Source organism: Camellia sinensis, chromosome 12 (genome assembly GCF_055761805.1).
Source record: "Camellia sinensis isolate YWXY chromosome 12, ASM5576180v1, whole genome shotgun sequence".
In the NCBI taxonomy this organism is placed as follows: Eukaryota; Viridiplantae; Streptophyta; class Magnoliopsida; order Ericales; family Theaceae; genus Camellia; species Camellia sinensis.
The window spans coordinates 59,183,095-59,199,652 of NC_138972.1; the positions used below are offsets into that span (position 1 = coordinate 59,183,095).

General features: G+C 34.8%; 2 protein-coding genes and 1 non-coding gene across 3 annotated transcripts; all 3 read right to left on the reverse strand.

The window, feature by feature from the left end:
* Positions 1-115: 115 nt before the first annotated feature.
* LOC145804522 (casein kinase 1-like protein HD16) lies at positions 116-1,033 on the reverse strand. Its single transcript, XM_082898701.1, has 4 exons — positions 970-1,033; positions 678-772; positions 503-569; positions 116-413 (listed from the first exon to the last, which is right to left on the reverse strand). Exons 1-4 carry the CDS (start codon positions 1,026-1,028, stop codon positions 386-388), a joined length of 249 nt encoding a protein of 82 aa, XP_082754827.1. The 5' UTR covers positions 1,029-1,033; the 3' UTR covers positions 116-385.
* An 882-nt stretch (positions 1,034-1,915) lies between these two features.
* LOC114296183 (uncharacterized) lies at positions 1,916-5,136 on the reverse strand. Its single transcript, XM_028240459.2, has 4 exons — positions 4,648-5,136; positions 4,235-4,447; positions 2,314-2,517; positions 1,916-2,097 (listed from the first exon to the last, which is right to left on the reverse strand). Exons 1-3 carry the CDS (start codon positions 5,113-5,115, stop codon positions 2,437-2,439), a joined length of 762 nt encoding a protein of 253 aa, XP_028096260.2. The 5' UTR covers positions 5,116-5,136; the 3' UTR covers positions 1,916-2,097; positions 2,314-2,436.
* Positions 5,137-7,545: 2,409 nt separating this feature from the next.
* Positions 7,546-7,650, reverse strand: LOC114296191 (U6 spliceosomal RNA). Its single transcript, XR_003641135.1, has one exon. It is a non-coding gene; the product is annotated as a U6 spliceosomal RNA (small nuclear RNA).
* Between the last annotated feature and the right edge of the window lie 8,908 nt (positions 7,651-16,558).

Here is a 16,558-nt window from a genome sequence, read left to right on the forward strand (position 1 = left end):
CAACTATTCTAAGTTTTTATTCACAAGTCACATCCGTCTAGCATAACAATTTGAAACAAAACTATTTGTTATCCATGCACAGCTGTCAACAACTAAAACTACTAATATTTGTTATCCATACACATCCAACCAAAAATATTTAATCCTCCCAAAAATGCTTATACTGCCAAGTAGTCTTATACAATTTACCATGAGTTTTCTTCACCAGAAAATTGGCTTTCTAACTGAGCAAAGCTCCAAAAATTATAATTGAACCTGATCAGAAAATCCTGCCCCACGAGACATGACAATTGCCCATCTACTTCCTGCAGTAGCCATGGTAGTTACATAGAATCCTTCCCTCCATTTTTTATTTATCCACTTGAATGGAAATGACTCGCTCACTTTATAGGATTGCTGTAAATACTGGGTACCTAGGTTTTAAAGTAGTGAAAGTGAGAACAACAGTAAGTGAAACATTAGTAGAAAGGAACTAAAATAAATTATTGAAACATTAGCTTACCTAAAAACATCTGGCCGTTGATCATAATCAACATGTAGACCAGTAGAACCATCACGCCACCTGGTTGCTGCATGTCAAAATGTGTTGTCAGAATAATGAAAAACTGGCATAATTCAGTATCGTACTGTGTCTTATATTTGTACTGCAGAGAACAAATGTATATGGTAAAATTTACCCAATCCAAGGTCAACAAGAAACAGTTTTTTCTCATCAGGTGTCCCTGGCGGACCAAGCAAAAAGTTCTCAGGCTTTACATCTCCATGCACATATCTGCATAAAGTTGTAGCAGTCATATACAGACCATATACTTTAACAAGTGGAAATCGCTACAGCTAAATAATAATAATTGGATTCTAAGTTTATTTACAAACATAGAAAGGGGAAGAAAGAAAAACCTCTCCTCACATCAAGGGAAATAAAAAAGAATATAAGCAAAATTAAAAAGTAAATGGGGTAAAAAAAGTCACCCTCTGGAGTGCATCTTCTCTAATATAGAGATTGCTTCAATGGCAATGCAGGCAACCATTTCAATGGACTCTTTTGATTGAAGTGATTTAAGGGAGGGTTCACACCAATTATAAACTAGGAGTTATTGAGTTTGAACACCACTAGCAACACCTTACCTGATACATGTGGCTTGTGGAAGGTTTTGGCATTGGGTGATGGGATTACCCTACAAGGGTGGGGCCAATGTGGCCCAGCCTTTAAAGGTTTCCTCGTCATAAATAAAAATTAAATATATATATATATATATATAATCGGAATAGCTTATTACCTCCAGTACTGTGATTAAAAAAGTAGATGGAAAATTTCCTGGCCCTTGGTATTGCTTCTTGCAGAAGACTAAAATAATAGATAATAACCATGAAATCATACCACAGTATTCAACTAAATAGCGAGCCATCTTATGAAGTTTAACAGATTTCTTTACCACCTGCAAAGCAAGCAAAAATAGAACATTTTAGTTCTTACATGGGATGCCTTTATAAGTGGTAACATATATATAATAAAGCAATTTGAAATAACTACGAACCTATGGAATTATGCCTAAAAGCATGGTGAATAAGACAATTATGATCAAATCATTCCCAATTTTGATAATTAATAATTGATTAATTGATCTCAAACCAATTTCAATTTAATCAATCCATCAATCTCATCAAATTTGATAATTAACAATTGATTAATTGATCTCAAACCAATTTCAATTTAATCAATCCATCATTCTCATCAAATAGAGAACAACCAACTCTACACAGAATGCCCCATGCCCAACGCATTGTCTAATGCCCAATCCAACTGCAACCAACTTAATGTGATGATTGTGAATCAATATTTTACACAAATCAAAGCAACTTGTAACAAGCATGAGAAACAAAGTTAGAATTTACCTGAAGGATCAATTCCTTTGACTCATAATCCGAAAGCAGAGAGGCATAAAAAGCCAGTAGAATCTCAAGGATGTTGTTCCTGATATATATTTGAGCATCATCATCTGAATTTAGCCCAGCATACAAGAGACGAAGTATCCAGAGTCTGAGTGTCTTAAACTTCACAGTGCTGCTCCAAAAAAAAGTTTCAAAAAATGGTATACACTGCAACCAAAGTCGGAAAATACTATAAGAATTCAGAATTGATCGATGTTACACGCAGAAAGGACACGAATTATATAGCTATTTCTTAGTTAATTGAATATGACTCTTGTCAATGAATAATAGAAATGAATGAATTGCATATAAACCTTATAAGGCCAACTGCTAAACTAAATGACAATAGCATAAACTGATTCCTTGCAGTCAGAAAGCAGATACCTTCACATTCACCCTCGGAGAGCGCAACAAAAAGTTACTTATGGTTAAATAATGATCATGTGAAGAGTCCAGTAATATGAAAGAAGCCTCTGCAACAAACATAGCAATGATAGAGGGAATCCTCTACCAAGGATCTTCTATACCATTTTGCAAATACGTCAACAAAAGCCGAAGTCGCACTAAACCCTCCCTCTTTTGACACCTCTGTAATAAACAGTTAGAAATCGTTATGAACAAAGAACTTACAGATACTAAAGGAAAATTAATAACAAAACAGAGGAATTTTAAAGACCTTCACAGATAATTTGACGCATAAAAGAAAATTATGCATCTCTCTCTCTTTCTCTCTCAATGTGGGAAAGAAAGAAAGGCAGACCACATATGTTTACAACAATTAAGCTGAAATTTAAAATAAAATAAATTAAAAAAAAGGTTCCTCCAACACTACAAAATACTGGATGACAGCAGCTGGAAATGTAAATGACAAATACATTAACGTTAAGTCATTAAATGGAAACTTTTGTTTTAAAAGGTATGTATAGGAACTTATTTACTGATCGAACAAAAACAGGGGGGGCAAGAAGAAGCCATATTTGTGCATGTATATCCTTTCCTGTCGCCACGCCCGATCCACTTGAATCCACCCTTACTGCCTCCCAAACCCACCCTAGTCCCCCACCCCCACCCCTTCCCCTTAAAATACCCATCACCATTGCCACATTCTCTAATTCATTTTTCACAACCAATGTGGCGATGTGTATTTTAATGATTCATGTCAGGTGGTTGATTCGTGCGGAGAAGGAATCGGCACACTAAATATATGCACTAAACTTTTTTGCACTCACTCTGGTTCATATTATTTTCCTCTAATATGGCACTTATATATATGTGTGTGTGTGTGGATTTCCAACTCTCTGGACAAATTTTGTGTGCTTGCATGTGATGAAAGCCAAGGTGTTAAAGCTAGCAGAAAGAAGTGGATAGGGTGGTGGGAGAAGGGATGGGCAAAAATGCCTTTTTATCTATGATTTTGACTTAACAATAATTAAATTCTCATACATAGTTTTGTAGAATACTTCCCATTTTATGTACTCTCTCTCTCTCTCTCTCTCTCTCTCTCTCTCTCTTCCATTTTATGTACATAGAATATTTTCCTATACAAATTCTCTAAGTAACACATATGTATCTATGTAATTATGTATTGGCCAAAAAAAAAGATATATACAATTCTTTATTTTTTAGGCTAATATAAAAAAAATAAATAAATTAGAACTTCAAATTATCACTTGTACATTTATATAAAATGGGCCAAGCCTTGGACAGGCTGAGCTATTTATTGCCCAAACTCAGCTGAATTCACTTTTGGGCCTAACTTTGTCCAAACTCAGCCCGTTCCCAATTTAATATTGGCCTGGAATTGTATGGGTTGAACAGGCAGGCCTCAAGCTTAGTTGGCCCTATTGATTGATCTACTTATATGTATATGTAAGCATGCTTTTGCATAGAGCAAACTAGAGAAAATAGATCACCAACATAGAGTTGAGTTTTGGGGTGTAGTCAGATGTTTCCTACAAACTCCAAAACTTTGACCCTCCTAATGGTGTGTTTGGTTGGGGGATTTGGGGAGAGATTTGGAAAGGGAAAGGGAAAAGGTGTGTGAAACTATGTGAAATATAGGCATGATTTATTCACATTTCACCTACCTTTTCCATTTCCCTTTCCAAATCCCCCAACCAAACACAGCATAAAAGCAAGTGCTTCCACAATCGCACACTGAACGCTAATGCAGCCTCATTCCAGCTTGAATTGTTAACATTACACACACAATAGGAAGAACAAATAACAACCCAAATTTATGAAAAATTTTGCAGTACTCACAGCATATTCCATAAACAGCAATTTTGATGAAAGACAGAAGTACCTCTAATGCAGTCTTGAATCTTCCAAGAGCCTCATAACCCAATTTCCTCATCTCATCATGTGGTGAAGATATGCTAACGAATGCAATTGCGAGCAACCCTAAACTAGCAAACTCCATAGGCTCAATGTAACCCATTGACAGACTATGAATTGAGAAGCGCAATATGAAAACAGGATCATATATTCGTATTTTCTCAACATTTGCATAAGGTGTCTGCGTAGAATAAAATCAACAAATTAATCAGAATTGCAACTGGGCCATGGACAAGTTCATAATAACAATAATAACAACAATAATAATGACAATAACAAATTATATAAACAAATAGTTGAAAACTGCAGCATGCCATAAGAGGAGTTTTTGGGTGAATATGCCATAAGAGGAGTTCAGCTTCACTGTAGTCAGACAAATACCTCAGAATTATCATGCCGATACTTGGACAAGAATAAAGTTCCCTCACTCACAGTTCTATCATAAGAAAAATGTAGCATAGTAGTTGCACACACTTTGGGGTCAACAGGGAGGTTTTCCCTAAATTGACTTCTTCGGCGTTCTTCAACTGCTTCAACATCATTCATATTAACAAATGACAGATCCTGCTCCTGTTCTCGTTCTTTTCTTACTTTTATAGCAGCAGCTCTCCAAAGGTAATCCATCTCAGCAATGCTTCCAGAATTTGATTCATTAGCAGACTCAATTTCAAACATGAGATCATATATTTCCAAGTCAACTTCACTGAGTGTTGCACCATAAGAAGACAGAAGCAAGAAAACCAATTCTCTAGAATTCACACTAATGTCTTTTTTGAAATCAAAACCACACTGCTGAGACGTGAAATGAAACAGTGCCCTAAGTAACTTAACAACTTCCAACCGTTTCATGTTCAGTTCAGATGTATTTTGTGGACTCATTTCCATATTAAGTGCACTTTGATAAGTAGATGGACAACAAGTAATCTCAGAATGCTGGACATAGGCTTAACGATCACACCAAACTGAGAACCACCAGATGATTTGGAAACATAATGTATGGTAGGTGCAAACTGAGAGTGAGCAAGCCGCAACTGAAGCACTAAACTGTTTGAGTTCCCATCAGATAGCAAAGTAAGAACACTTCGTAGCATCTTCAGTGTTGCAGGATCCTCAAACCTATGAAGAAGAGACAATCTCACCAATTGTTCAATGAATGGAAGAGAATTCAATTTGATAAGACAATTATGCATCTCTCTAGTTAACTCCAGAATATATCTTAGAATGAAGGCCTCCAAAAACATGAACAAGAAATAGTTTGTGCCAATGACTTTTCCAGAGTCCTCAGACTTTGAGGGGAATTTCTTGACAATCAACTGCCAAGTCCACACCAATATGTTCATAAACCGAAATCTTGACGAGTCCTCTTTATTAGATCTCACTTCTGAATGAATCTCCTTCATATTCCCATCTTCCTCCGGCAGAGACTGAATCTGATTATCTGAACGAGTATTGTTAGATGTTCCTTTAACACATATCTGAACGAGGCAGTAAGTACAACCAGGCAGTAGGCAGAAGCATCACAAAGTCATCATCTGAACGAGTATTGTTAGATGTTCCTTTAATCACATTGCCCTTGCGAAGCAAATATTTATTCATCATATCTGAAAACAAGTTTCCAAAGACTAAATAATTAAAGGGGCTCACTTCAGTAAGATGAAACAATATGTTAGATCTAGTCATGTTAGTATTGTGGATGCAGCAAGAAAGTACTTTTATCGGAGTTTTTACTATCACCCTCGATATATCCATACTTAGAGGAATGTGCTGGTTTTGCATTACTTTATGTATGCTTGCGACATTAACAGTTTTCAACAAACATAGATCTGCAACATCTAGCTCAAAACCCATGGCAATTTCAATGACTTCAGAATAAATATTCTCAAACAGAAGAACATCAAAATTCTTTTCCTCCATTCCCCAAAACATATTGTATGATATTCGTTTAGTATATGGCTGCTGCAAATAAGCTGATAGCATATCAAAAGCACAATCAGCAATCCATAATCCAACTGAGAGAGCAGAAATTTTAGACGATACCTGAAGTGCATATTCACTATGGTCAATCCTAGAAAACATCCAAAGCACTAGTTCAAGCAGCTCAAGAGGGGATATGAAGTGAATCAAAGTGTGTAGAGTGTACAATGTAGGGGTAAGGGGCTTCAAATATTCAGTTTTTATGCAATGGATCTTATTTGAAGAATGGGGCCTTGGTAACAGTTCTGTTGGATGTCCAAACTCCCTAGTAAATGAGATTCATGAAGATCTTTCTTGGGGGAAAAGATTAGATGTATTACTTAAAAGAGAAGACATCACAATTCTGTTTACAGTGCCCGACACAGTTATAGTTAAGTACTTAAGCTAGAGAAAAATAGCTTATTTCCATTCTATAATCCATTAATTACAGTATCAAGAATCAACCCATTGAACTATGTTCAAAATAATCATCAACTGTAATTTATACATCCTATTTTCATCCCTTTCTTCAAACACTTCGTGCCCAACACACAATACTAATTGGGTTCCCAAGTCCGGTTACTCTAATCAGGGGCATCTGCGGCAGCGTTGTAAATTAAGAGCATGGAAAAGATGTTGAAGGGTAAATTTCCTTGGGCCGTTAAACCTCCTTTTCATGTCATAAATAATCTATTTTGTTTCAGGTTTGATCAGACTAGATGCCATTGATGATCATACTCATTAGCCTCCTAATTTCTTGAAGGGTTCCTACTAATTATAATCTTATGTTTGATGATGAAGCTGGTATTTAATCATTGGACTGGTACTCTGACTTCAGATCCAGTAAGAGATAATCCCCTTAGAGAAATGTGGAGATTTGATTTTAAAAATTTAGACAATAGAGACTAGGGGATTTGAGTACAAGGTGGCTAAGTGATACTACTGAGCTTAGATGTCATGGATAACTTCACATAATTATATTATTTGGAGTAAGAGAAACTTTAGGGAAGTAGGATGCAAAAATTATTAGTATTAGTTATTATTTTTATTAGATCGAAAAGTGTATCGGAGAAGCATTACAGGCACTCTTAGGATGAATGATATATTTGGACCAACTATCAGACTATCAAACTTGTGAAGCATGCTATGTGCAATTGATGTATGCTGATTAAAATGAAGGAGAGAGATTTAAGATTGCATATGCGAGGAAACATGTTTTTACTCTTCAAACAATGAATATCCAAGAAATATCATTTGTATGAAACGAGCACTATTAAGTTGATAATTTCACAACAGATAAGTGACCGGAAAAGTCAAAATACATTGGAATATAGATGCTTTATCTCAATATGCTTGTGTCATTCTTGTGCATAATCAGTGCTAATCTTCTCTTTATGCTTTGAAATGTTGATTATCCAAAAAACATCATGAGTATGAAACAAGCACTATTCAAGTGATAATTTCAGGACAAATAAGTGTCAAGGCAAGTCAAAAATAGGATGCCAGTATGAATACTAGAAGGGAAATGCTAAAATTGGAATATATGTAAAAAATGTATTGAAATATGTAAAAAATGTATAAAAATATTTAACAATATATAAAACATGTAAGATGTGTATTACCATTCTATTTTTTATTTTATTATATTTTTTGCATTATTTGATCCATAACCAACACCCCATTGGGCTGTGGCTAGCAGAGTCCATTCTAGAAATGGACTTAAGAGTGGCAAGATGAAAGAACAGTTAAGGAGATGTTTTTGGCCTGGGGTTGGACCATTCCAATCAAGGGCAATAAGATTGAACATCAATATACTGGGAGAGGAAATGCAATGCTAAAGTGAAATGTTGATTCAATCATTCAACAGAAAAAAAAAAGCTGTAGTTGAAGGCCTCATACTGCTTTCAAAATTCTATTCTCTCTTATTTTCTACTAAAGCTTTTATGAAAGATAAAATAGTTTAAGAAATAGGGTAGAACAAATCGCTGCTGAATCGAGCTCTCCGACAAAAAAAAAAATATTGAAATAGAGAAAATGACATATATATATATATATATATATAAACCACTAACAAGAACTAAAAAACAGAGACAAATCTAAAAGATTGATCATATTGAAGATCTACGTGCACATCAAACTTCAACAACAACAAATCACAAACAAATCGTCAAGATAGATAGATCATATTCAACTTTCATTGCAAAAATAGAATCAAAAACCACAATTCATAGCTTTCATACGCCAAATCAGATCATTTCTATTAAAGCTAAACCAATACAAACAACACACAGATTGAAATAGAGAAAAGAGATTGAAATTGATCGCACCTTTAGATGAAATCGAAATGCATGAAGCTCTGAGACGGCGTAGAGATCAAGCACAGAGAGAGAGAGAGAGATAAGAGGTAGGAGAACCGTCGTAGGATTAGGGTTTGATAAGAAGAGAGATCAATCATGGAATAGAAGGAAGGGATCGTGTATATACCTGAAGGATGAGGTCGTCGTAGATATCGATGATCTTGTTGTAGGATTTGGAAGCCATTGTGTCGCTGTGGATCGCTCACGATGGTCAGATCTCGACCTAGGACTCAAATCTGATTCAGATCTCGACGATCTTCTCGAATTCGGCGGAGGCACAGGCGGAGGAGAAGGAGGAGGATCATCGACGATGTAGATGTGGCGATCTGTGGCGATGGGGTGAGGTTTGGCGATGGAGGAGAATTTGAACAAAATGTTGTGTGTAATTGTAAACAGAGAACAGGGGTGGGCGCGTGATTTCCCTCTAAAAAAATTTCGCCTTTAACGACTAAATTCGTTTTTTGTCGCAAAATCTCAAATATATAACGACTAATTTTTTTAGTCGCCAAATCTCAATCAACGGTGACTAAAATATTAGTCGCTAAAAGTACTAATTTGGCGACTAATTTTTTTTGGTTGCTGAAAATAAGTTTTTGGCGACCAAATTTTTGGTCGCCAAAAAATATGTGACCTTCCGCGACCAAATTTGTAGTTGGTCGGCAAAAGCATACCACTTTCTGCGACCAACTCATTTTTTGGTCGCCAAAATATAACCTTCTGCGACCAATAATGTCACGACCCATATACCCGCCCCTAAAGGTTTGGGCATAACCTAAGCAAAACCTGACATAAAAACTGGTGTACACACCGTACGGGGCCTTATCGGAAGCATAAAATATTAATATAACAAAAATACAAGCATACTCCATTGAGCTATTTCTAATATGCCAGGATCTCATGCATTACATACATCATCAAAAGCGGATAAAGTTTAAAACTATATCCTTGGATATCGTGTATAACATATACATTTACAGTCCTAGCCCGATAATTGGGCATAACAAAAGGAATATAAAAGTTAAGTACAACATCCATAGGTGGCTCTCAAAAGCAGACCCATATCTTAGCAGCTTCACAAAAATAAATGGCCTGGTATGGTGCCTGAACATGTAAAGGTTGACAAAAGGGACAGCGTCAAAGTTAGGACTGACCCCCTGACTGATAACCTACAGAAACAGACATAATAGAGAGTGAGCCGAGCTCAATGAGTAGTAATACATAATGAACGACGTCTAACTTGAAACATAAATGCATTAATACATAGAAAGATGCAGCATGCACATGGTTTGTCTGATTCTGCGTTTAATTCATAATGGCCCTAGGTCTAATCCTATGACATAAGCATGTGGCTATAAGCCCTTGAAACATGATGGCACGAAGCCCTTGAACATATGGCACGAGGCCCTTGTAATACACTTGAAACTTGTGGCACGAGGCCCTTGAAAATGCACTTGAAACTTGTTTTAACACCAACATATCTTAAACATGCATAAATACATACATACTTGAGACATTAACATAATTGCCTTACATGCCTTGAAACATTGACATGATTACATAACATTACGTAGGTACTACTACTCACAGTGTTGAGGTGGCGTGTTGCTTCCTTCTGGAATGTGCCCTGCACACAATTAATACATTAGTTTCTTTTTTTATAAAGCATTTCCTGAGTCTTACACCTTGTATGCTTACAACCGCTTTAAAATCATCTGTAAAATATTCTAAAAATACCAGAGAAACAAGCATTCAAAGCTGAACAAACATTTAATTTTTCCTGAAAATGAGTCCTCCGCTCGAGCGTAACTTTGGCCGCTCGAGCGGACTGTAAATTGCACAAAACTGCTGAGAGGTGGTTTTTCCCGCTCGAGCGGGCTTTCCTACGCTCGAGCGGACCAAGCGAATTTCTGAAATTCTGGACTTCCATTCGAGTCCCAACCTGGTATTCACTCCATTTTTACATGCAACCCAAGGTTAGATTAATGCAATATTCCCACCTAACATCACTATAACATGGATTCTACCTTGAGTATCATAAATTAAACAAGATTAGGAGCTTCAACAAGCCATCTCCCTCTCTAATTCCATTCTTGGATTCAAGTTCTTCATATCCTTGAAACATAACACATAATATATGCATAATTCCATGAAGTGGTGATAGAAAACCATAGATTGAAGTATAATTTCATACCACACCCAATCTAGATGCCTAAGCAACCAATAGGGAGAAACCCTTATTAATCAAGCATGAATTAGACATGAATCAAACATACACATCAATTACAAACTCTAAGTGGCCATAACAAAAAGGATTTGAGCTTACCTTGAATTCAATCCTACACCTCTAACAATTTTGCCAAGCTTTCTTGTTGAATCCCTTCTCCCCCGATTTCTCCTCTTTTTCCCCCAAAAATGGTATTCACGTTTGTTTGTTTTTTGATCAAGGCTCCTAAAGGCTTAGAGATATATATAAGTAAGGCATATAAGACAAAAATGGATCGTTTAATCTTTCCAAAATTAAAATTTCGCGAACATGCTCAATATTACCTAAAAATTATGCTGATTACGGATATATAATCAATTTCAGCTAATTAAGCTGTTAAGGCTTCCAATTTCTAATTCAAACGTGTTAATGGTGACAGATAGTTTCCTTATGAGACAGATAGACATGCATAGACATGGATTTCACTTCCTTAATCATAATTTTTTTTTTTTTCACGGAACTACACAGTAAGTAAGCATTTAAAAGTATCAATCGAGGACTCAGAATATAACAGAAAGCATGTGCGAGGGTCGGGTTATTACAAATAATATTTGGTCGCCAAAAGTAATGATCATTCGCGACTAATTAATATTTGGTCGGCAAATGTCATTTTTTGGCGACCAAATTTTTTTTGGTCGGCAAAAGTAGTCGGCAAATGTGTGAATTCTTGTAGTGTGAAAACTTGTTTGGGCTTGCACCCCTCCATATTTGTGTAAATTTTTCTTTTTTATTTCGTTGTAAAGTAATTTTCCCAAAATTAAAAAGTCAATTAAAATAATTACTTCCTGAAACAACATGAATATCTAAAATAAAATCATAACATAAATACAATAATAAGTAACATTTTCCCAACAACAAAGGCATTCAATATCAAAGTGTACAATACTTTCATTGTATCTCCACTTTAGAAAAATAATTAAATAGGCAAAAATGGAGACAGCCCAATTGTAAGATTACAATGAAACTAAATAAAAGGCATCCCATTATTAAAAATGAGAAAGATGAGAGCCTTTTGAATTAAGGCTCCATTTGTTATTCAATGATATTCTACTATATTTAGAATAATAAAATCATCCAGATAAGTGATAAAGTTACAAAATTAAGGACAAAATTTACTTCACCTTGATGGGGTTTGGCTTGGAAATTATCTATTCCCATGTTGTTTAAAAATAGCAAAAGAGGTCTCATAAGATTTTAGATTAATATGTAACCTTAACTTTGTTAACAAGAAGTAAAAAAATACCTTTTACCCCATCAACTTTCTTCTCTTTATCTCTCTTCTATTATACACAATTTTTTAACATGCTCACATATTAACTAATTAAACCTTATATTAACCCAAATATCTATAATTTAATGACTTAATTTACTATTTAATCGTATGTGTGATTATACATATGTATACACACTATATATCCAAGCATAAAGTATAACTATTATATGCGACATACAATATACAATAACCCAAACCATTATATCCACATTCCCTCCGATTCTTAATTCTTATGAAATTCACATTGATCATAAACTTCACCTCCTCAAACTTCTATCTCTCTAGTTCCAGCAACACAAACACCCGTTGGTTACACACAGATACGTTGATCAGCTTGATCTCCTACACTACATTTTTCAAAGAGTCAAAATCGGGGATATTGGCAGTGAAATTGTAGTACTAAGGTAAAACAGGGTGGCGAGGATGGTGGGAGTGGAGAGAGGGAGCAAGGATCCTCTAGAGTGAAATTTCCCTAAAGTTTCCTAAAGTGCTACATTGTGTGGTTGAGATTTACTGGCAAGTCACATCAGAAAAATTGATGTGACTTGCCAGTAAATCTCAACCACACAATGTAGCACTCTAGGAAACTTTAAGAAAATTTCACTCTAGATGATCTTTGGTGGGAGAGAGGGAGTGGTTGAGGTATGAGAGATGACAAGGGTGGTCGGTTAGGTAAGAGACGGTGAAAAAGGAGGTGAATGGTAGTGACGGGAGGTAGCTAGAGGTCCTTGAAGCCATGTTTGATTCACAACACTAATAGTGAGGCTTTAATAATCCTATCAAGTTAGTGTGGTATTAACTATCTCATCCTATTCCATTACTAATAATCATACAAATTTGTTGGATTAATTATCCATTGGATTAATAATCCTAAACCAAAATATTAAAACAAACATAAGATAATTGGGCCACGGATTAATAATCTCAATCCCATACTTTAATCCTTCCAATCAAATCAAACATGCCCTTAAAGTTTTTAGTAGTAGGCTTAAGTTTTTCATAAGAAGATGGTTGGGAAAGAAGATAAAGATAGGGACATACTTGTCGTTTTACATTAAGTTTTGACTTTGATTGAATTTGTTTTCACGTCAACTCTCATCTTAGGGGTGTGAGACACAAATTCCGTTAAGTTAAATGAAATAAAATGAAAGTAAGGAGTTAGGATGTAAAATAATCAAAACCACTCGAGTGGGAATTGACTACTTTTAAAAAAACAAAGGGTGAAATGCTTTGAATCTAAACTACAAAAGCCTAAATTATTTTTTTCCTAAAATTAATTAACATAGAAAGATTCAAAACAACATAATAGCAGTGGCAAAAAAACATATCAAAGCAGTTGGAACAGATATAACAATGGTGAGTTTGTTAAGTTTTAATTTGGAAATTTGTATCAGACTGTTTGATGCAGCTTTTGCTTACAACTTAATAAGTAGAAATAATTTAAATAAGTTGAAAAAAACTAATTATCTACAAGAGGAGTGTTTTTAATTTTTATTTTCTAATTATCAACTTTTAACTTACACTAAACTACACTTAACGGGGCCCATGTTAACAACTAGTGCAATAGCCAACAATACCAAAACAAGGAAAATGGCAACTGCCTCACAATTAGAATCCAAACAAACAAACAACTAGAACAAAACATATTACCAACAACAATTTCAAAAGTTAATGTGAGAGGTAATATAATCTAAAATGAATAAAAAATTAAAAACTAACTTTTTACTAGGTTGTCAGAGCATCCTAAGTCAAACTATCAACTAACTAGTCTCCTTTGTTACCCCACACTGGGAGTCTCATTCGACATGCATTGATACTAAGGCCTCGTTTGAGAACAGACTACTAGTATGTTTGGGATGACTTTTTGACTTTTTACGAAAAGATGTGTAAAAAGTAGAGAGAAAATAGAATCTTTGACTTTTTTGTATGAATTGTTGACTTTTTGACTAATTTAATAACTTTTTGACTTTTTAACTAAAATGAAAGGTTCCCAAACGAGGCCTAAGGGTCATTCTTTGTCTCGAAGGCCCGCAACCCAACCCAAGCCCCTAGCTTTTACTTAGCTCAAGTTCGCATCCCAAGTAGGTTAGATTAGTTCAAATAAGGTTCAAAATGAACTTGGCCTTGGTATTGAAACTTGACCTGGCCTATTAACTTAGCCCATTGGCTCTTGAAAGAAATGTCATTGGCCAACAATTACTTTTAAAACAAAAAAGAAAAAAGTCCAAATAAAAAACTTAGAAATAGTCCCGAATCTGCAATCGTAGCTCCGACCTGCTAGCCCATCAGAGCTAAGGTCAATAACTCAACCTTAACAAAAAAATCTGAAGCAGTCTTGGACAATAATTTTGCAAGCCCAGCCCGATGCCAACCCTTAATTGACACCACACACTCAAGAATAAATAAATAAATGCACATAGAATGTTTAGAAAATACAATAATATGACCAAATTCATTTTGAACCTAACAAACAACACCATATTATTTTGTGAAAAAATATATATATTATGCACAATCTCTATAATTGTAATGAAAGTTCAGAATGTCGATAGTATATTAAGGCTATGTTTGGGAACAAATTAAATTAGTTTAAAATTTAATACATAAAGTCAATTCTTTCTTTTTATTTATTACACTTTTTTTTTTGTAAAAAATAAAAATACATATTTTTCTAATAAAAGTTAAATTACTTGTGTAAAAGTTACGATGGACAAAATATGAGATTTGCACTACTAAAATGAAAATTAAGAATTACTGTGATTAGATTATAATATTGAAAAATTTATCCATAAATCTCATATTCAAGAATGGTGATTCATTTAGTTTCAAAGATTCTTTTATAGATCAATTAATCTCGTTGATTTTGGAAAAGTGAATTTAATATATTCTTTGGAAATTAGGTTTACAGTTATATCTTTATTTCCATTACGTTCCCTTGTCCTTTAATTATGTTGAAAAAATAATGTATACAATCTATTATTTTGTAGGATTCAGTGAGAGAATCACAAATTATGTGACATTGAACACACTTTTGACAATGTGAGATTCAAAAACTACACCCACATAGACAATGTGACATTCAAAAACTCAAAAAATTTATAGTAATTTCCATATTACGTAGGTACTCATTCCGAACCCAACAATTAAAAATACAATTCTACTAGTACAATAAACAACACACCAACCTAGCCAATGTGGTTTTACACAACCAAAATAACATCACACCTGTGAACGTGTAAGTTCACACCAACAAATCAACACACCATCAAAAATTACACATTCAACAAAAATTAATTACATTACAAACAAAAATTTCATCATACAACTTAAAACAAGAGTGATAACCACACATCAATTAACCAACTACATGTTACCATTTTTTCTCCAATACACAAATTTTAGTCATTGATGAAATACACATTTCGGTTACAAATCAGTAAGCACATTCATCACACGCCTAACCAAAGAACCTAACAAAATGTGGGACAACAATGGTGTCACATAATTAAAAAATCACGTTAACAATTCTTAATTTTGTACTTCATTACACGTATCTATGGTCCTACCGACGTCTCAAAATCCACCGACGACAGCAGCTATGACTGAAATCAAACGATGACTGTGAGTGTGCGAGCACGAATGAATGTGGGAATGGAGGGAAGTAAAGGGTAGAAGGGGGATTTTGTTTCAAATCCGAATGTTATGATGTGGATTGCATTGTCAAACTCGCTTCTACAAATCCGGCGATCAGCAAAGTTGGCGCTGTGAAAGGGTTGAGAGACAGGCGGGAAAGGCTTTCGATCCCGAGTGCTATTCAGTTGTATGATCTTCAAGACAGGCTTGGGCTTAAACAACCAAGCAGCGTGGTTGATTGGTTATTAAATGTTACTAAGCATGAAATTGATGAACTCCCACTCCCACCAGGCTGCCTTTGGGCATAGGCCATCAAGTTATGGCTTAGGACCCCAAAATACACTCAAAAAGGGATCATTTCTATTATAGTTTAGTGTAATATATTAGGTATGTTTTATATCCAAAAAAAAATTAAAGAAAGCCCAAACTAACTTAAAATAAATTGACCCATTAAAAAATTGAAAGGCTCATTCAAAATTAAAAAGGCATATTCTCTCTCCTTATCTAATTCTTAACCCTAACTCTTAATTCAATTTTCTCAAAAATTTGAGAGAAGCTTCACAACAAAGCACTAACAAATTTCTCAAGAATTCAGAGTAGCAACACAACACAGGTAGGTCTTTTTTTCTATTCAATTAATTAAATATTTGTCTTGTCTTTTGCTCAATTGCTATTATAATATTGGAATTTATACAAATCTGCGTCATCAAGAAGAATTAACCATGTCACAAGAAAGATTGAATGGACTAACTTTGTTATCCATTGAAAATGATTTTGCCAAAAAATTAGATTATGCAAGTATGATTGATTTAC